Source organism: Cetorhinus maximus, chromosome 7, assembly GCF_964194155.1.
Source record: "Cetorhinus maximus chromosome 7, sCetMax3.hap1.1, whole genome shotgun sequence".
NCBI classification, from domain to species: domain Eukaryota; kingdom Metazoa; phylum Chordata; class Chondrichthyes; order Lamniformes; family Cetorhinidae; genus Cetorhinus; species Cetorhinus maximus.
Window position 1 is genome coordinate 146,188,598 of NC_135885.1, and position 22,278 is coordinate 146,210,875.

A 22,278-nucleotide genomic window follows, 5' to 3' on the forward strand; every position below is an offset into this window, starting at 1 on the left:
AATCGAATCTTCTTCCACTGTCCTTTAAGGCAGCGCATTCTCAATCATAACAAATCACTGTGTAAAAGAAAGTTCCAATTTCCGCCACCACTAACCCCCCTACCCTCCCCCAGATTTTTTGCCAATTATTCTAAATCTGTGTCCTGCTACTAACCCATCTGCCAATGGAAATAGTTTCTCCTTCTGCACTCTGTCAAAACCCCTCATTATTTTGAACACCTCTATTAAATTTCCCTTCAAAAATGAGGGCTAGATTATTGTTACTATCTGCCACTATATTATTTGGAACAAATTAAACCAGCTTGGCTTCAACTCTCTTAGTAACACTGAAGTCTTAAACGGTACCTATTTTCAAATCAAGCTCCTCTCAAAATGGTGAAGTGGACCTGGAACAAATCCCCCCTCCCCAACTTAAACGACACGCCCGCACCAACGTGGCTGTTACTGTCCCAGTAGGGACCAATAATTTTTTAAAACCAAAGTTATGCCCACAACACCAACAGAAAAGAAAACAACTGGACAAGATTTCACTTGTTCAAACTTTTACTGTTAACAAACCAACTAAAATCAACAGAATTCAAACAGTAATTAACAAGCAAGGATATTTCTAATAAAAGGTAAATTTAATTTTAAATAGTCAATACAACAAAGATACACCTCACGTAGGTACTACACCTCACATAGTAAAGCACTTGCATTACTTCCCACACAAATGTCGGACCACAAGCAATCTCACAGGCTTTCCAGCTTGGCCTCCACCATGTAGAATCTCTCATTTCCCACTCAATTGTTTTGGCCCTTTAGTCACATTCACCAGTAGCCGTATTCTATCCGAAGTCCCCAACACAGTGAACACCAACAAGGCGTACGTCTCCAAACCCTCTCTCACTTGGATCACAACAGAGCTGGTGGCACAGAATCCCCAGACACTCCCTTCTCAGATCCCTTTAAATGGTCTAGTGGATTCTGGGAACACTAAACCAGCAGGCAGGGTCTTGCCCAATCTACAATCCCTTGCCCTTCCTGTCTTCAGCTCTCTGCTATTTCCAACAGTACAACACACACAGTAACACAATCTCTGCTCTAGTCTCAGAGAACATTTCAACACCAGGATCTGTTCAAAGACTTCCAATCAGAAAACTGTTCCATTCAGAGAGAACTTTACTTGTTTTCTCTCATCCAAATTCTGTGTTCTGATCTGCCAAGCAAAAAAACTGCTCCATTCAAAGAGAACCTTGCTTGTTTCCTCTTTACACAAATTCTCAGTGTTCTTAACTGTAAAACAGAAAACTCAAGCTGAAACCCAAGCCCAATACAATTAGCTTTCTATTTACCCTTTGCCTTTTAGCTATTCATCCCCATATCAACCCTAGGTCACATAGGCATTCCTTGAAACCTAAAGATATCATAATCAGGAAACCAAATAACCCTCTTTTAGAATACTCCCCAGGCCACTTTGGTCTTAAACGGGCATTGTACAAAAGAAAATACAAGCTTTTCCCAACACATGGGCCATCACAGTCACATGCAAAATTTTACTTTAATACATACATCAAATAAGATTCTCAATCAGTCTAAAGGGTCCACGATTAATTTAAGGCAGGCTGTCGGTTGACTGGAGTTATGCATCCACGGACTAAAATTAATATTTTGCCTGTATAAGGTTAAGAATACCATTTATTAATAAAAACACAGCTGAAACTCACTCATTGGGCAGCTATCACTGCACAAACTCACCTGTCGAGGTAGAATAGGCATGACCATTGTGAATGATTCTTTCTATAAATTTCACAATCTGGGGAATGTTATCGGTCACTCGCATGTAAACCGTCGGTGGGAGAACCTACAGAAACAACAGTGATAACATTATTCAGTATTTGATGAAACCAGGTTCCTACTTTTGTCTCACAAGTAGAACTATATTGTTTTGGGGGGAAAGAGTTAGATATCAAAAGATCATTTAAACCTAAAGTGAACTTTTTCACAGATTTAAATAGTTTAATGCAGGGGCAGGTTCAAAAGCATCTCTGCAGTATCATTCCTATGACTTTTAACAATAAATAACTGCCTTGTCTTGTGTCCTGTCTACATAATAGAAGTACAGGTTGTGTACTTAAATATTACAGGTACTGAAGCTGAAAACAACTCCAAAATAGACCAGATTACATCAAATTCCCATTTAGAAAACCTTTACAATCATACGTGACAAGAGCCCTTCTATTAGCACTGAATTTAAGAGTCCAACAAGCTTCTTTTTAAAAATAAAAAGTAACTATTGAACTCTCTGGGGTAGATATTGACTTTGTGCAACAGTGTGAACTGGGTGACAGTAAATCGTCAGTAAAAATACAAACAAGGAGGTGTAAAACAGGGTTGCCATCACAAAGTTACAATCAACCTGCTTTGCGGAGGGCATGAAGCCTGTTTCCTCAGTATGACATTCTATGGCAGAACCAGTGCCCGCCAACACATAGGCTGGAGTACCTGGACTATCAGGGAGCTTTAAAAAGGTAAAGGCCATGGTGACGGCGAATGACAATACCCCTAAACATTGACAGAAAATTGCTACTCTCCCAAAATATGAGGTCTTCGCAATGTACGAATAATAACGTATGGAATAAAAGGCAGATGCAGAAGAGTGCGAAGTGATACATTTTGGTTGGAAGAACGAGGAGGGGCAAAATAAACTAAAGGGCACAATTCTAACGGGTGTGCAGGAACAGAGAGACCATGGGGTATATGTGCATAAATTGTTGAGGTGCCAGGGCAGGTTGAGAAAGTGGTTAAAAAGGCACACGGGATCCTGGGCTTTACAAATAGAGGCAAGAGCACAAAAGCAAGGAAGTTATGATGAACCTTTATAAAACACAGGCTCACCCTCAACAACAGTATTGTGTCCAATTCTGGGCATCGCCCTTTAGGAAGGACGTGAAGGCATTGGGGAGGGTGCAGAAAAGGTTCATGAGGATGGCTCCAGGGAGGAGGATCAGTTATGAGGATAGGTTGGCAAAGTTGGGGATGTTCTCCTCAGCATAGAGAAGGTTGAGGGGAGATTTGATAGAATGTCAAAAATCACAAGGGGCCCAGACAGCGTAGCTGGATAGGAACTGTCTCCATTGGCGGAGGGGTCAAGAGCCAGAGGACTCGGATTTAATGTAATTTGCAAAAGAACTAACGGAAACACAAGGAAAAAATGTTGTTTCTTTACGCAAAAAATGGTTAGGATCTGGAATGCGTTACCTAAGACTGTGACGGAGACAGAAAAAATGAGGGTTTTGAAAGGAAATTGGATAATTATCTGAAGGGAAAACATCTGCAGGGCTACAATGGAGAGGCAGGAGACTGGCCTAGCTGAGTTGCTCCTACAGGGAGCCAAAATGGACATAACAGATTGAATGGCTTCCCTCTGTGCTGTAACAATTCTATGATTCTACGACTTTTAAAAAATACTCCAAGATAAACTGCTCGACGAGAAAACAAAAGTTTTAAAGAAACCAAGAACTTACTGGGAAAAAAAACCTAAAGTTTGACTGTAAAACTTCAGTTGCTAGCTACAGACAGCTCAGGTTATTTCCCTCACTCATTTCTGCGGGTAGTACTTAATCAGCATTTACTTTCGATTTTGAAATTTTCTAGCACAAGTGGATTAAAACAACCCCTGTCCCGTGAAAGCACTTGACTCTGCCTCATTTGAACTTCACGGCTGTCAGGAAAAGCAGCAATTGGCACTGGAAGTGAACTCTTGGTGCGGCAGTACCAAGAGAGTGCTACACTGCCGAAAGTGCCGTTTTTTTAGAAAAGGTGTTAAACGGGAGCCTCATGTGCCCCCTCAGGTGGACGTTAAAGATCCCATGAAAACTATTTCAAAAATGAGCACGGGAGTCCCTTACTCTGCTCCAGCCAATATTTTTCCTTCAGATTATCTGATCGTTATCTCATTGCCATGTGTGAGGAAGCACGCTATGCACAAACTGGCAGCCTCATTTCCTGCATTACAACAGTTCAAAAGTACTTCATTGGCTGTAAAGGCTTTGGGATGTTTGGAGGCTGTGAAAGATGTTACAGAAATGAAAGTTATTTCTTTCTTTAAACCTAGCACTTCTAACGTTTCTCAGCACAAATCTTTCTTCTGTCGCTGACTCCCATCTGAGTCGAGGCTTGGGTTCGTTGCCTCCATTTTCAGTTGATATTCCAGCCCTATAAAAGCTTAGCAACTAGGGGTCAATTGAAAATCTCAAGACTGAGATTGTTATATTTTTGTTAGGTAAGAGTATTGAGAGTTATGGGACGAAGGTGGGCAGGTGGAGTTAAGATTCAGATCACCCATGGTCTAACCGAATGACAGAAGAGGCTTAAGGGGCTGAATGGCCTCAGTCCGTGATGTATTATTCTATGGCTCCTGCTCTTCCCCTTGTTGGTAAACACCTTCTCCCAATTCAACACCTTCAATGCCAGGGTGCAATTACCATAAGCTGGGTTGGTGTATTTGATATGATACAACCCCAGGCAATTATTTCAATGTGACTACTCCACTAACAAAGAAACCTTTGTAACCCAACTGTAAATTTTAATCATGGACCATATCATAGAATCTTACAGCACAGAAGCAGGCAATTCAGCCCAATGTGACTGGGTCAGCTCTTTGAAAGAGCTATCCAATTAATCCCACTCTCCTGTCCTTTCCCATAGTCCCATATTTTTTTTGACTTGATCCAATTCCTCTTTTGAAAGTTGCTACTGAATCTGCTTCCTCCACCCTTTCAGGCAGCACATTCCAAATCACAACAACTTGCTGTGTAATAAAAAATTCTCCCCAGCTCCCCTCTGTTTCTTTGCCAATTATCTTAAATCTGTGTCCTCTGGTTACCAGCCCTCCTGGCAGTGGAAAGGGTTGCTCCTTATTTACTCGAGCAAAACCATTCATGATTTTAAGATCTTTATTAAATATCCCCTCAACCTTCTCTGCTATAAGCAGCTTCTCAGTCTCTCCACATAACTGAAGCTGAAGTTAAAAGTGCTTATGAACGGTTAGCAGCTATGCAAACATGTCTTCTGTCATACCTCCAAGGAAATATTAATTGTACCTTTAAGCACGCCATATCTTGTTTGAAATCCTCTTCATACATGCGAGCAAGTACTGTTGGCGAAATATTCAACTGCAATCCAGAAAATAATAGTCAATTATCAAATATCAGTTTCATGGTTTTAAATTAAATACTTCCTGAGACGCAATCACGTAATTTACCTCATTGGCTCTTTGAATTATTTTGTCATCAATATCTGTGATAACCATCAGCATAATGACATCAATGTCAAAGACCTTGGTTAGTATTCTTCTTAGGATGTCAAATCTAACATAGGAGCTAGAAAAAAAATGAAAAGGAGTGAAAAGGTTGTTGCCAATATTTCCAATTTAAGGTGCACGCATTATATATGGGGTATAAAGTTGATGGTTTATTTCTAGGTGCAGGGTCTCACTCCGGCTCTGGGGTTTTGCTCTGAGTCTGGGTTCCGGTGTAGGGTCTCACTCCGGCTCTGGGGTTCTGCTCTGAGTCTGGGTTCTGGTGCAGGGTCTCACTCCGGCTCTGGGGTTTTGCTCTGAGTCTGGGTTCTGGTGCAGGGTCTCACTCCGGCTCTGGGGTTTTGCTCTGAGTCTGGGTTCTGGTGCAGGGTCTCACTCCGGCTCTGGGGTTTTGCTCTGAGTCTGGGTTCTGGTGCAGGGTCTCACTCCGGCTCTGGGGTTTTGCTTTGAATCTGGGTTCTGGTGCAGGGTCTCACTCCGGCTCTGGGGTTTTGCTTTGAGTCTAGGTTCCGGTGCAGGGTCTCACTCCGGCTCTGGGGTTTTGCTCTGAGTCTGGGTTCCGGTGCAGGGTTTTGCTCAACAACTTATTTATCCCTTAACCAAAGCAGATTATTTAAGCATTGTCGCATAACTCTTTGTGGGATGATCTTGGACACAAATCGGCTGACATGCTTCCTTGCATTACAACAGTGACTACACTTCAAACATACTTAATTGGCTGGGAGGCGTTTTGAGGCATCCTTGTGTTGTGAAAGGCGATATATAAACGGAGGCACTTCCATAAATATCACAATTGACTCAAATCTAATAGTCACTTACAGGATACCATATCTTAATAATCCTTCATGTATCCAGTAGTATGCCACTACTGGATATCACCAGTGAATGCAGCAGTGTGGGCATCTGAATATAGGACGAACCATAAAGAAATGTTTTTGTAGCAATTTTCAACAGAACGCATGGCCAATGTCATCAATACCAATATATTTTAAAAATGACTCCATTCTGACTGTATATTTGTGCATGTGTGTGTGTGTGTGCTGGAGCGAGGGCTGCATCCCATTGCCCACTTTATTCTTACCCCTTTATTCTTCCAGTGCTGTTTCTGCATTTGTGCATTCCCTGTCCTGTTACTAATACATGAAGATGTTTGAAAAGCTGTGAAGTACAACTTCCAAAATTGAATCAAATACACAACTAATAAAAAAACTTTTCTCTTATGAATTCCCTGGCAGTGTTAACTGATCAGGATTTCAGGTACTCCCATAGTGCTTTAGGCAGTGCTGGAATAAATCAAATTGAGTTTTTATTATAGATGTCATGGTCCTGTTAGTGAAGATTGCAGACTCTAATTCCATGACTGTGTACATATCTTTAATAAGGAGTGTTGTACAGTGTAACTGAGGATATACTAATGTAATGGGATAATTTTTGTTCAAAATAGGACAAATCCTGGTTAAAGATGAAGAATCATAAAACTAAGGGTACAGTTGGACAAATTTAGAATTGAAGAGAATGATAGTTAAAATGATCTGTGAAATACATGTAATATTTTGGAACATACTGGTGTAACATCCTTCTGATGAGGTGCCCCCAGACTCTGTCCATTTATAAAGAAGCAAATGTTTGCAGCAAAGGATATGGTGAGTTGGAGAATGTTGCTTGTGGGAGAAAGTTATTTTGATTGTAAGTTGAGCAGGTGGGCATGGGCATGGTTAGGTGGGGTGGGGAAGTGAAGATATCTAGGGGTGGTCAGGCTGTGAACACGGTACCGAAAGGGGAGTGAGTATTTAGGGAAACTTGAGTAGTGAGGAATTGGAAGTTTACAATGTGGGATTCTTAGATTGGATGGGGAGGAAAGTGAGGTGGAGGAAGAGAATGAAGAACTCATGGGGAAGAGAAGTTCAATGAAAAATAAGGCTGAAAGAAACACAACTAGGATCAAACAAACCACAGTCTTTAAAAAAAAAGCAATGTGCTTGCAATGAGCATGAAAAACATAGCCCAGGGGAAATTTCTTAAAAAGTGAAAGAGACCAGCACAATCCAGGGCCATGATAGAAAACAGGGTATTTTTGTGGAAACTGCAAAAAAGAACACTATTGTGTGTCAGGAGTTTTGCCAATATTTTGAAGGCTGGTGAGCCCAAGTGGGAGTAAGTGGGGGGGTGAGAGTTTTTAGGGAGTGGTGCCAGGTCAAAGTTCAGCCAACTGGTGGGGAAAAAAACCAGGGTCCCAGAAGTGACAGAGTCAGGGTTTAGACTTGCCTCTGGGACAGCTCGCCCAAACTTTGGCACCAGTCCCTAGGTGTTGTGATGAGGGGGATGCTGCAGGGTTGGCTGGGATTGCCAGACTCTCCTGTCCAGATTGAGTTCTAAATGTTTCAGGGCAGGGGTCCAGGGCTCAGACAGCACAGGGAGCAGAGCTGGCTATGAAGACGAGGAGAAAAAATTAAATAAGAAAAACTGAAATAATTTATTAAAATTTAAATTTGAGCATGAATTACAACACAACCCAGCAGGCAGAGCCCTAGAGAAGCCACAAGGCTCCAAGACAAAGTGTGGTGTGACAGCCAAGTCAGAAAATTACATGAAAATGCCTATCTCAGTGCCACTACTGGATATCACCAGTGAATGCAACAGTGTGGGCATTTGAATATAGGACGAACCATAAAGAAATGTTTTTGTAGCAATTTTCAACAGAACGCATGGCCAATGTCATCAATACCAATATATTTTTAAAATGACTCCATTGTGACTGTATATTTGTGCATGTGTGTGTGTGTGCTGGAGCGAGGGCTGCATCCCATTGCCCAATCCCAACCCATACTGCAGTCAAATGCGCCAACACCATCTCGCACTGAGGAAACGGAGTCTGCTGCATCACAGTTGACACCCCCACCTTGCTCTGTGGCGAAAGAAATCCACCCTCACAGGAAGGGAAATCACTGCAGCCTTCCCCAGACTGCACCTGAGCTGAAGCTCTGAGCTTAAAGGGGGGGAAAGGGAAAAAGAAATTACCCACACCAGTGGTATAGCAGCTCAGCCTCTCTCACATACTCCGGTCCCATTCTGCCTGTCGTACATCTTACAGCTCTCTCTCTCCCTGCCTTCCTTTTTCCACATCCTTTCCTAGCTTCAATTATCCTTTATCTTCTAATCCCGATGACCTATACACCACGCTAATCTCAGATTCTTGAGTACAACATCACAAGAGAGCCACTGGTCTAGATTGAAGGTCTTGTGCCTTGTCCTCACTTCCTACTTATATTCACATTTTGTTACAACTGGGAGTCACGAGTTTTCCTAGGACGGCATTCCCCAGTGTTTGACACTTTGCAGCAGCTTCTCCTCACATCCCTTCGGTTTAGTAACTTCTTCCTGGTCTATTCTATCCAACTATAATTCCTTTTTTATGAATGGATTTGATAATCCATTATCATTTGATTTGATAAAGTCGATAGGGAGAAGCTGTTTCCAGTGGCAGGAGGGTTGTGAACCTGAGGACATGGGTTCTGAGGAAAAATATTTTTACAGAGCAAGTGGTTAGAATTGGGAATGCTCTGCCTGAGTGGGGTGGGCAAATTCAATCATGGCTTTTAGAGAGTGGAACTGGATAAGCACCTGATGAGAAAAGATTTGCAGGGCTATGGCGAAAAGGCAGAGGAGTTGGACGAGCTGAGTAGTTCGTGCAGAGACATGGCACGGACCCAAAGGGCCGAACATCCTCTTTCTCTGCTGTACTATTCTAGGATTCTTTTAAACTTCGTCTGAAGGAGCACAAAGCACTTTGATTGCATTAACCAGTCTGCAGGAAAAGTAACACAATGGACCTTGTATTTACTCAACAATGGAAAAAAAACAGCGGCAGCTTCACATTCTTTCATTAATTCATTGATTTACCGGTTATTTCCACTGCTTTAAATTGGCCAACCTGACTGCAGACAAAAACAACTGCTTTTTTATTAATAAGATAGCTTTGGGGGAATCACATTAACAAAAGTAACAGAAGTCACCTTTGATTTAACATTGAGGGGGGGAAACCCATTAGGTTAAGCAGTCGCTGTTTTTCAATCTAAAATGTTGGAGGAAGCTAATATATCAAATGGTCACATATTTATTTAGTAAATTAGTGTCAGCTGTAATTCAACCATCTAAATCAAGGGGCCATAGATTCTAAATACTCTAGCCATAAACACACAATCCAGACTGGCGCTCCTAGTGCAGTACCGACAGAGTGCTGCAGTGTCGGAGGGTCAGTACTGAGGGAGCGCTGCAGTGTCGGAAGGTCAGTACCGAGTGAGTACCGCACTGTCAGAGGGTCAGTACTGAGGGAGTGCTGCACTGTCAGAGGGTCAGTACTGAGGGAGCGCTGCACTGTCGGAGGGTCAGTACTGAGGGAGTGCCGTGCTGTCAGAGGGTCAGTACTGAGGGAGCGCTGCACTGTCAGAGGGCCAGTACAGAGGGAGTGCTGCACTGTCAGAGGGTCAGAACTGAGGGAGTGCCGCACTGTCAGAGGGCCAGTACTGAGGGAGTGCTGCACTGTCAGAGGGTCAGTACTGAGGGAGCGCTGCACTGTCAGAGGGTCAGTACTGAGGGAGTGCCGCACTGTCAGAGGGTCAGTACTGAGGGAGCGCTGCACTGTCAGAGGCGTGCTCATTTGGATGGGACACTAAATTAAGGCCGTGAATGTAAAAGATTCCACCACCTTTTTTTGAACTAGAACAGGCTCACGACAAACATTTACTATGCACTGGCAGTTTATTTACATTATATCGTGTCCACTCGGTCTGGATACACCCCGCCTCCCCCAACCACTTCATCATACAGGCTTGTAGGAACACATAAAACCTTCCCACCACATTAGACTACCCTCTGCTGGTTGGTATAAATATGTTTATGGTTATGGAAGGAGCATTCATACCACAACTGGTCAGGCTGTTGATCAACCCATGATTCCTTCTGCTACTTCACACTGTTCACCAAGGAAAGAACACGAAAATATAAAAAACAACAACCAGATATCTGTGACAGCCACGTTAATTTAATGCATCTTATATTTATTTTCTGCCAAGGTCACTATTAATTCTAGACTACTGGTTTAATTGTTAACTTGAGTTCCTATTCCACTTCAATTTAATCCATTTCTTTTAAAAAAACCCATTAAACCTAAAGCATACTATGTACAAAAATATACGTTATTTACTCTCTGCTACTTGTAGCTACTCCTATCAGAAGGATGCCGTCACGCTGTGCTATTTCACACATCCACTGCAGCTCGTCTGCAACCGCTCTGTGATGTCTGTCATCCAACTATACCCAAGTCAACCCCTCTTCCTGCTGCTCTCTACTTTGCCCTCCAGAAGAGAACTCTGTGGCTTTTCAGCTCTGATCAAACGGTCAAAATATTGACATTTTCTTTTCTGGATGTCACAGAATAGATACAAAATAAAATCCCCACATCATAAAAATCCATTTAATAAAAGAAAAGGACGTATATTTATATAGCACTTTTCATGGCCACCGGATGTCTCAAAGCATTTTACAGTCAATGGTACTTTTTAAAAAAAAAACTTTATTTGAATTATTCTGAACTGTTAATCATTGATACAAATTTTTTTATTCATTCACAGGATGTGGGTTTCGCTGGCTGGGCCAGCATTTATTGCCCATCCCTAGTTGCCCTTGAGAAGGTGGCGTTGATCTGCCTTCTTGAACCGCTGCAGTCCATGTGGTGTAGGTACACCCACAGTGCTGTTAGGGAGGGAGTTCCAGGATTTTGACCCAGCGGCAGTGAAGGAACGGTAATATATTTCCAAGTCAGGATGGTGAGTGACTTGGAGGGGAACTTGCAGGTGGTGGTGTTCCCATGTGTCTGCTGCCCATGTCCTTCCAGATGGTAGTGGTCGTGGGTTTGGAAGATGCTGTCTAAGGAGCCTTGGTGAATTCCTGCAGTGCATCTTGTGGATGGTACACACTGCTGCTACTGTGCGTCGGTGGTGGAGTGAGTGAATGTTTGTGGATGTGGTGCCAATCAAGCAGACTGCTTTGTCCTGGACAGTGTCAAGCTTCTTGAGTGTTGTGGGAGCTGCATTCATCCAGGCAAGTGGGGAGTATTCCATCACACTTCTGACTTGTGCCTTGTAGATGGTGGACAGGCTTTGGGGAGTCAGGAGGTGGGTTACTCATCACATGATTCCTAGCCTCTGACCTACTCTTGTAGCCACAGTATTTATATGGCTAGTCCAGTTCAGTTTCTGGTTAATGGTAAACTCCAGGATGTTGATGGTGGGGGATTCAGTGATGGTAATGGCATTGAACTTCAAGGGGCGATGGTTGGATTGTCTCTTGTCGGAGATGGTCATTGCCTGACACTTGTGTGGTGCGAATGTTACTTGCCACTTGTCAGCCCAAGCCTGGATATTGTCCAGGTCTTGCTGCATTTGGACATGGACTGCTTCAGTATCTGAGGAGTCGCGAATGGTGCTGAACATTGTGCAATCATCAGTGAACATCCTCAGTTCTGACCTTATGATGGAAGGAAGGTCGTTCATGAAGCAGCTGAAGATGGTTGGGCCAAGGACACTGCCCTGAGGAACTCCTGCGGTGATATCCTGGAACTGGGATGACTGACTTCCAACAACCACAACTATCTTACTTTGTGCTAGGTATGACTCCAACTAGTGGAGAGTTTTCCCCGATTCCTATTGACTCCAGTTTTGCTAGAGCTCCCTGATGCCACGCTCTGTCAAATGCGGCCTTATATCAATGCGGCAATATATTTCCAAGTCAGGATGGTGAGTGACTTGGAGGGGATCTTCCAGGTGGTGGTGTTGCGATGCATCTGCTGCCCTTGTCCATCTAGACGGTGGAGGTCACGTTTTTGGAAGGTTCTGTCTAAGGAGCCTTGGTGAGTTCCTGATGTGCATCTTGTAGATGGTACACACTGCTAGTGGAGGGAGTGAACGTTTGTGGATGGGGTGCCATTCTAGCAGGCTTTGTCCTGGGTGGTGTTGAACTTCTCGACTGTTGTTGGAGCTGCATTCAGTATCTGAGAAGTCACGAATGCACAAGGTTCAGCACTAATCAACAACGAACATTCCCACTTCTGACCTTATGATGGAAGGAATGTCATTGATGAAGCAGCTGAAGATGATTGGGCCTAGGACTTTATCCTGAGGATCTTTTGCAGTGATGTCCTGGAACTGAGATGATTGACCTCCAACCAACACAACCATTTTCCTTTGTGCTAGGTATGACTCCAACCAGTGGAGAGTTTTCTGGTTCCTATTGACTCCAATTTTGCTAGGGCTCCTTGATGCCACACTCAGTCAAAATCTGCCTTGATGTCAAGGGCAGTCACTCTCACCTCACGTTTGAACCAAGGCTGTAATGAGGCTGTGATATTGTGCTTTACACAGCAGGTAAACAACATGCTTGTCCATATTTGACTCACTGCAACTAACAGCAAGGGAGAGTTCCCAACAATATAAACCCTGCATACAAGCTCTTCCTGTCACTCTTGCATCCTGTTACTTTTCACATTAAACTTTGTTGTTAATACCCTTATTGCACCAGGTCTAATGTTCCTGAAGCTTGCCTCCTCGCAGGATGCAATGGGTTGATCTGTACCTTTAAAAAAAAAAGCTTATCCTGAAATAAACAATAGGCAGCAGCTTTCGTGATGCTTCCCTTGTTGGGAATGTCCATAGAGGAACTTCTGTTGCAGTGTTCTGTCTGTCCCAAATACTCCACAGAAAGTCACTGACAGCATTATTTGAAGCTTTGAAGATGGAGCTCACCTCCAAGATTCAAGTTATCTGGTCCTACAATATCGGGACAACGTTCCCAAGCTTTATTCCCCTATCCGTTAGATATGAGTTTGCACACTTTGCAAGGCACTATATCTCTCAATATGACAGGCAGCCTCTCAGTCTAGTTCAGAGTTTAACAGCATTCCACTTAATACATACATACATAATCCACAAAGCATTCAGCAGACTAAGTGACACTGAATAAGGTCAATCCATGAAGTCATAATACAGTAGCTATAAAACACACTTTTAATCCGGTCACTGTATCAACATTTAAAACTCCATTCCATTTAAGAAAGCCTTTGCGTTAGCTAACCTGTGAAGGACCACAGTGCTGTCAAAATAATCTTGCCAAGAGCCTGAAGTGCATCCTGTATATGGTACAAGTTATAACTACAGTGACTGGTTGGAGTAGACAGAAGTCCAGTGAGAGAGGCACTGCGCAAACTGTTTTGTCCTGGATGATGTTAAGCTTCTTAAGTGTTTGCTATGGGTGCTCCCATCCACCTGAGTACAGAGTATTCCATCACACTCCTGACTTGAACCTAGTAGATGGAGAACAGGGTTTAGGGAAACAGGAGATGAGCCACTGACCACAGAATTCCCAGCCTCTAACCTACTCCTATTGCAGGTTGTTGTGGTTTGTGCAATTATAGGCAGGAAGTATAGTGATGGTGGTGCTGACGAAAGTAATGATGAGATAGCTCGGATTTACCTTGTTCAAAATGGTCATGACGTAGATTAGCTTTTAGTCAGTAATTGCATGTTTTACTGGGTTGTAATCAAAATCTACACAAGAAAATGCAAAATGTTTTCACAAAGTGACTGTACTAATTTTCTGCCAATGTTCATTGCTCTCTTTATGTTTTGGTCTTTACCCAATCAGAAATCCCTCTACGTACAGCATTTAGACATCAGGTTGGAAATACTGAACAGATGGTATCTGATCACAGGCTGGTTTGTCAGCAGTCCCACTCATCTGGGTATTAGGTGCCATCAACCTCCATGTCCAGTCGAGCAAACTTTATTTACTTTAGACTGCCCTTTGCCTCCTGTCACTTTATCCATCTCCTTTATGGACAGCAGCTCAAGGACTTCTAAATGGTACAGATTAAAAGTACACTAATAGCGCCTACACTTGAAATGTACTTCATTGGCTGTAAAGCGCTTGGAATGTTCATGGTCAACGGTTGCATATAAATTCCAATGCTTTCTTCTACTTGGACTAGAACATTCCTGCTTGGTGTTTCATCTTCCAAATTCCTTCAGTTTCCAGTCTTGTGCTCCCAGCATCATTGCAGATGACTTAGTTCAACTTTTACCAGTGTTTTTAGTGGCAGCGTGATATCTATTCCACTTTGACTGCTGCCATTTGTTTTGCTATGCTCTTTTCTATTCTTCACCCATTCTTCAAACTGTCCAATGGCATTTTGTCACCCAAATGTACCAACTGGTCAGAAACTAGTCCCTCTTACTCTCTGCTAGTCTAAATTAATACAGTCCAGCTCCACCAATTAATCCTTAACTTTTTAACAACTGTGGATGCTCGATCGTTGAGTATATTCAAGAGCAAGGTCAGATTTCTGGATACTAAAGGAACTGAGCGATATGAGATAGTGTGGGAAGATAATGGGAGGTAGAGCAGCCATGATCTTATTGAATGGTGGAATATGCTGAGATGGGGGGAGGAAGGAATGGCCAATTTCTGCTCCTATTTCTTATGTTCCTAGTGAGTTTCACATAAGATACCCACTACATTCTGAGTTAGGAACATTAGGAAAAAAACTTGCATTTCCATAAGCACCATTCATGACCTCAGGACTTCCTTCAACAGCCAATGAAATATTTCTGGAGTGTTGTGACTGTTGTAATGTAGGAAACATGGCAGCCAATTTGCACACAACAAGCTCCCACAAACAGCAATGAGATAATGGCCAGATAATCTGATTTTTTTCACTGGTGTCGGTTGATGGATAAATATTGGCCAGGACCCCAGGGAGAACTCCCCTGCTCTTCTTCTAAATAGTGCCATAGAACTTCTACAGCCACCAGACAGGCAGGTAAGCGTCGGTTTAAAATTTAATCTGAAAGACGACAGCTCTGACAGTGCAGCAGTTTCTCAGCACTACACTGGAATCTGGAGTACTGTGTACAGATTTGGTCTCCTAACTTAAGGAAGAACATACCCGCCTCAGAGGCAGTACAATGAAGGTTCACTAGATTGGATCCTCAGGTGAGAGGGTTATTTTACGAGGAGAGATTGAGTAGAATGGGTCTATATTCTCTGGAGTTTAGAACATTGAGAGGTGATTTCATTGAAATGTATAAGATTCTTGAGAGGGATTGACAAGGTAGATGCCGAATGTCTGCTTCCCCTGGCTGGAGAGTCAAAAATTAGGAGGAATAGTTTCAGCATAAGGGGTCAGTCACTCAGGACTGAAATAAAGAGAAATGTCTTCACTCAAAGGTTGTGAATCTTTGGAATTCTCTACCCCAGTGGTTGTGGATGCTCAATCATTGAGTATATTCAAGAGTGAAATTGATAGATTAACATTATAGGAATTTATGATACAGGAGACCATTCAGCCCATTGTGTCTGCCTGCCAACCGAAAAAGAGCCTTATCTCAATATCCAGCTCTTGGTCTGCAGCCTTGGAGGTTACAGCAACTTCAAGTGCATATCCAAGGTAAGTGTTCATGCTTCTACCATTCTTTTAAGCATAGTATGTTATGGCTTGACGCAATGGTGATGGAGTAATTTTAACTGTTGATGAGAATACAATGTGGGCAACATCTGATCGACATTGCTCCTAACTTTTCCTTCCATTTCAGTAGAAAGGAAAATGGTGCAGGGAATTAAGGGATATGGGGGTTGGGGTTGGAAAGCGAAGTTGATGAGGTAGTGCAGCATGATCTTATTGAATGGGGGTGCAGACTCGAGGAGCCGAGTGGCCTACTCCTGTCCCCGTTATTCTGCTCTATTTAGATGGAGCCCCCATGGAGTTTGATTAAATCGAATATCAAAGTACAAAATGTTACTTTGCCTCAAAGCAATAGCAGGAAATTCCACCTTAGTTTGGATTCACCCCATGTAGAGAACACAATCTAAGATCCAGTAGAGTGCTACGCATTGCTGAGACTCAAGCCTCACAATGCAGGTAGACAAACTCTCACTCCAAAATTAACAGAATACCACAATTCATATGCAGCTGAAGATAGTTGATAAGTTAACACACACCCATTTGATCCAAAGAGGTTTTATACAAAACCACACTGTGAGACATTGATGGTCACTGAAATAGCAGTCTGGAGGTCAGTGACATCCAATTTAAATTCAGTAAAACAATGACTTCACAAGGGACACAAATTTCTAGGTGTAAAAAAACCATAGTCTTTCTAGTTCTCGTTCTATCATCCTGGCAATTCCACAAATAGGTCTTTGAAAAAAAGATGCCATGCTGATGTTGGAGAAACTGAGCAGTGAACTGGATGTTGGTTAAAATTGCGTGAGCAATGGATTGTTTCAAACTGAATAGGGTGAAATTGGGAGTCAGTGAATAGTTTCCCAGGGCTTCACACATTGCTCATTATATTAATTAGTGATGTTAAGTGCTCCATTGGCATTACATTTTTATGGAGTATAAAGGTATAAAAGCTAACCATAAGGAGATTAATAGTTACAAAGCCAATTTCGATTTTTGAATGAATGAATGTCACCAAAGGTGGAGGTCGTGCTGCTACACGAGGTCGGACACCTCACGGGGCCAGGCAGCTCCCAGCTAGTCTGCTCCTTGTACGAATACCTGTTACAAGTTGCCAAGCAAGACAGAAATGCAACTGTAATCACCGAACACGGTCACAAATAGGTAAGGCAACTACAGAGAAAATCGCTAGGGCAATAAAGTACAAGACTAGAGGCACCATTCTTGTATAAAGCAGTTGAGTACTGCAGGGTCCAAAGCCAGACAAACCTGATGGATATTAGAATTTTACAGGCCACTTTGTTTGCCTGTGCCAATGTTTATGTTCCACACAAGCCTCCTCCCATACCTCTTCATCTAACGCCATCAGCGTATGCTTCTATTTCTTTCTCCCTTGTGTTTTTAAGTTTCTATATTGAAATTAGTAACAATGAGCTATGTTGAACTCTGGTAAAGCTTCCTCATAAATTTAGCCATCAAAAGACTTTGGTCTCAGAGTCTCTCTGACTTAATTTGTTAGAATTATTTCAACAGCTGCTCATTTCTCATCAGTCCTCTGCTTTTAACCCCACAAATAAAATATACAAAGTTTTCTAAAACAATTATATTTGACCAATTTAGTACAATACCAATGGTGTTGCTCAGTCAGTTGGAGGATATGTTGCTTGTAATGACAGGCGTGTTTATCTATCCTGCCCTTAAATGTATCTATACCATTCATCTCAATTACTCCATGTGGTAGTGAGTTCCACATTCTCACCACTCTCTGGATAAAGGATTGTGAATTCCCTGTTGGATTTATTTGTGACAATCTTATATTTATGGCCCCTAGTCTTGGATTCATCCACCAGTGGAAATACCTTCTGTACATCTAACCTACTGAACCCCTTCATAATTTTAAAAACCCCTGTATCAGATCACCTCTCAGCTTCCTTTTTCTAAGAGAAAACAGTCCCAGCCTGTTCAGTCTTTCTTGATAGTCATAACCTCTCAGCTTTAGGATCATCCTTACAAATATTTTTTGCATCTTTTGTGTCTCTATATCCTTTTTATAATATGAAGCCCAGAACTGTTACAGTGCTTCAACCATAGTCTAATCAAGGTTCTATAAGTATAACAACGTCTCTGCTTTCCAATTCTATCCCTCAATAAATGAACAAAAGTGCTCTGTTTTGTTTTGCATGGCCTTGTTGACTTACATAGTGACATTAATGATTTGTGAATCAGATACTGAGGTTCTAGAGGATGCAAAAGGGGACAAAGCTGTCCCTTGAACTGAAGATTTTTTAAAAATGTATTTATAAGAGTATTCTTTATGGAGGAAGATAGGCTCAGAGATGTGACTAAAGTTTTTAAATTACATAGAGGATTGGATGTGGTGTATTTGGATAAGATTTCTGAAATAGATAAGGATGGTGGAACAAGATGACACACAGCTAATCAGAGTTGATACCAAGAAGCATTTTTCCCAGTGTGTGATTAATCTACAATAAACTGCCTATTGTGACAGGAATGAATACACTTACAGTCCTTTACTGAAGAACTTGGCACATTCCTGAGTCAGGACAACCTTTTGTGTAGAATGGCCAATTCCCCTCATCATGGCACATGTGCAGCCATGGCCTCTTGCTCGCCTTCGAATCTGGCCATTTCCCAGCTTTTCCTAAGGTAGTCTGAACATGGTTGTGTGGATTTTGTTTCCTCCCCTTGCCATTCCTGTCATCTGATCAGAAGATTGCACATCAGAAAATGTTCTTTTTCCACTTTGCTATCCAGCAATCAAAGATTAGCTCAAGAAAATGTCATACTTTCTTGCACACCTGCAGCAAGTGTTGGTTGCTGGAGGAACTCCGGCTCAGAATTGATGAACTGGATTCCGAGCTCCGGACGCTGTGGCACATCCAGGAGGGGGAGAGTTAGCTGGACGCTTTGTATCAGGAGGCGGTCACACCCGGTAGATTAAGTACCTCAAGTCCGGTCAGGGTCAGCAGGGTGTGACTGCAAGTGAGGCAGGTAGAGGGATCCTGTGTTCAGGAACAGAGAAGCCTCAGCTCTTGACCTTGTCCAACAGGTACGAGGTACTTACTCCGTGTGTGGATGAGGAAGAGGGCTGTAGGGAGGATGAGCCAGCTGACCACAGCACCGTGGCACAGGAGGCCATTCAAGAGGGGGGGGGGAGCAAAAAGACAAGTGGTAGTTGTAGGGAATTCTATAATTAGGGGAATTGATAGCTTCCTTTGTAAGCAGGATCGAGAGTCCCGCATGGTATGTTGCCTGCCCGGTGCCAGGGTGAGGGACATCTCTGACCTGAAAGGATATTGGAGAGGGAGGGGGAGGATCCAGTTGTTGTGGTCCACGTCGGGACAAATAACATAGGTAAGACTAGGAAAGAGGACCTGTTTGGGGATTATCAGGAACTAGGAACTAAATTAAAGGACAGGTCCTCAAGGGTTATAATCTCCGGATTACTACCCAAGCCACGTGCAAATTGGCATAGGGACGCGAGAATAAGGGAAGTAAACACGTGGCTAAAGGAGCGGTGCGGGAAAGAGGGGTTCCATTTCATGGGGCACTCGCATCAGTATTGGAACAGGAGGGATCTGTACCGTTGGGACGGTCTCCACCTGAACCGATCTGGGACCAATGTTCTAGCAAAAAGGGCAAATAGGGTGGTCAACAGGACTTTAAACTAGAAAGTGTGGGGGAGGGAACGGTAAAACTCCAAGAAGTATGACTAATGGGAAACAAAGCAGCAGGTTAGCGTGTGGGGGGGTGGATTCAACTTCATGGAAAATTATGAAAAAACTGAAGAGAGCCCAGGAGAGGCTATTAAAGTCTCCAGAACACAAAATAGGACAGAGTGTTTGGAAAGGGCTAGGAATCTAACTTCAAGCACATCAGATAAAGGGACGACAATGAGAAAGGGGACGGAAAATACAGGACTGAAGGTGTTGTATCTGAATGCATGCAGTATACGAAATAAGGTAAATGAGCTTGTGGCGCAGATTGAAATTGGCAGGTATGATGTGGTGGGCATTATGGAGACATGGCTGCAAGGGGATCAGGACTGGGAGCTAAATATCCAAGGATATACATCCTATCGAAAAGATAGGCAGGTTGGCAGAGGGGGTGGGGTTGCTTTGTTAGTAAGAAATGAAATTAAATCGATAGCAAGAAATGATGTAGGGTCAGATCATGTAGAATCTGTGTGGGTAGAGTTGAGGAACCGCAAAGGTTAAAAAACCATAATGGGAGTTATGTACAGGCCTCTGAACAGTAGTCAGGACGTGGGGCACAAGATACACCAGGAGATAGAAAAGGCGTGTAAGAAAGGCAAGGTTACAGCGATCATGGGGGATTTCAATATGCAGGTAGACTGGGAAAATCAGGTTGGTAGTGGATCCCAAGAAAAGGAATTTGTGGAATGTCTACGAGATGGCTTTTTGGAGCAGCTTGTGGTGGAGCCCACTAGGGAACAGGCAATTCTAGATTTAGTAATTTGTAATGAGGCAGATTTGATAAGGGAGCTTAAGGTGAAGGAACCCTTAGGAGGAAGTGACCATAATATGATAGAATTTACCCTGCAATTTGAGAGGAAAAAGCTGAAATTAGATAAAACAGTATTACAGTTGAATAAAGGCAACTACAGAGGCATGAGGGAGGAGCTGGCCAGAATTGACTGGGAGATGAGCCTAGCAGGAAAGACAGTGGAACAGCAATGGCAGGAGTTTCTGGGAGTAATTTGGGAGACACAGCAAAAATTCATCCCTAAGAAGAAGAAGCATACTAAAGGGAGGACGAGGCAACCATGGCTGACAAGGGAAGTCAGGGACAGCATAAAAGCTAAAGAGAAAGCATACAATGCGGCGAAGAGCAGTGGGAAACCAGGGGATTGCGAAGCCTTCAAAGACCAACAGAGGACAACTAAAAAAGAAATAAGGAAGGAGAAGATTAAATATGAGGGTAAACTAGCCAGTAATATAAAAGAAGATTGCAAGAGTTTTTTTAGATATATAAAGGGAAGAGAGAGGCAAAAGTGGACATTGGGCTGCTGGAAAATGACTCTGGAGAAGTAGTAGTGGGGAACAAAGAAATGGCGGAGGAACTGAATAGGTACTTTGCGTCAGTCTTCACAGTGGAAGACACGAGTGACACCCCCAAAGTTCAAGAGAGTCGGGGGGGGCAGAGGTGAGTATGGTGGCCATTACCAAGGAGAAGGTGCTAGGAAAATTGAAAGGTCTGAAGGTGGATAAATCACCTGGACCAGATGGATTACACCCCAGAGTTCTGAAGGAGATAGCTGAAGAGACAGTGGAGGCGTTAGTGGTGATCTTTCAGGAATCACTGGAGTCAGGGAGGGTCCCAGAGGACTGGAAAATCGCTAATGTAACCCCCCTGTTTAAGAAGGGAGTGAGGCAAAAGATGGGAAATTACAGGCCGATTAGCCTGATCTCAGTCGTTGGTAAGATTTTAGAGTCCATTATTAAGGATGAGATTTCAGAATACTTGCAAGTGCATAGTAAAATAGGGCAAAGTCAGCATGGTTTCACCAAGGGGAGGTCATGCCTGACAAATTTGTTAGAATTCTTTGAGGAGGAAACGAGTAGATTAGACAAAGGAGAGCCAATGCATGTTATCTACTTGGACTTCCAGAAGGCCTTTGACAAGGTGCCGCACAGGAGGCTGCTCAGTAAGATAAGAGCCCATGGTGTTAGAGGCAAGGTACTAACATGGATAGAAGACTGGCTGTCTGGTAGGAGGCAGAGAGTGGGGATAAGGGGGTCCTTCTCAGGATGGCAGACGGTGATTAGTGGAGTTCCGCAGGGGTCAGTGTTCGGACTACAACTTTTCACTTTATACATTAATGATCTAGATGAAGGAACTGAGGGCATCTGGCTAAGTTTGCAGATGATACAAAGATAGGTGGAGGGACAGGTAGTATTGAGGAGGCGGGGAGGCTGCAGAAGGATTTGGACAGGTTAGGAGAATGGGCAAAGAAGTGGCAGATGGAATACAACGTGGGCAAGTGTGAGGTCATGCACTTTGGTAGGAAGAATAGAGGCATAGACTATTTTCTAAATGGGGAGAGAATTCAGAAATCTGGAGTGCAAAGGGACCTGGGAGTCCTAGTCCAGGATTCTCTTAAGGATAACAAAAACAGAAACAGAAATACCTGGAAAAATTCAGCAGGTCTGGCAGCATCGGTGGAGGAGAGCACAGTTGACGTTTCGAGTCCTCATGACCTTCTAAGGGTCATGAGGACTCGAAACGTCAACTGTGCTCTCCTCCGCCGATGCTGCCAGACCTGCTGAGTTTTTCCAGGTATTTCTGTTTCTGTTTTGGATTTCCAGCATCCGCAGTTTTTTGCTTTTTTCTCTTAAGGATAACTTGCAGGTTGAGTCGGTAGTTAGGAAGGCAAATGCAATGTTGGCATTTATTTCGAGAGGACTAGAATATAAAAGCA

General features: G+C 43.0%; 1 protein-coding gene across 4 annotated transcripts in view; it reads right to left on the reverse strand.

The window, feature by feature from the left end:
• cars2 (cysteinyl-tRNA synthetase 2, mitochondrial) overlaps nucleotides 1-22,278 on the reverse strand; it is a 60,223-nt gene that overhangs the window by 31,157 nt on the left and 6,788 nt on the right. For 2 of the 4 annotated variants that reach the window (XM_078546084.1, XM_078546085.1), the window contains 4 exons: nucleotides 18,341-18,537; nucleotides 5,246-5,363; nucleotides 5,085-5,156; nucleotides 1,738-1,843 (listed from right to left, as the gene is read on the reverse strand). In XM_078546084.1, the coding sequence (XP_078402210.1) occupies nucleotides 1,738-1,843; nucleotides 5,085-5,156; nucleotides 5,246-5,363; nucleotides 18,341-18,417 (373 nt within the window). In that variant the 5' untranslated portion in view covers nucleotides 18,418-18,537. The remainder of the gene's footprint in view (nucleotides 1-1,737; nucleotides 1,844-5,084; nucleotides 5,157-5,245; nucleotides 5,364-18,340; nucleotides 18,538-22,278) is intronic. The other 2 variants (XM_078546083.1, XM_078546082.1) reach the window with 1 other exon arrangement.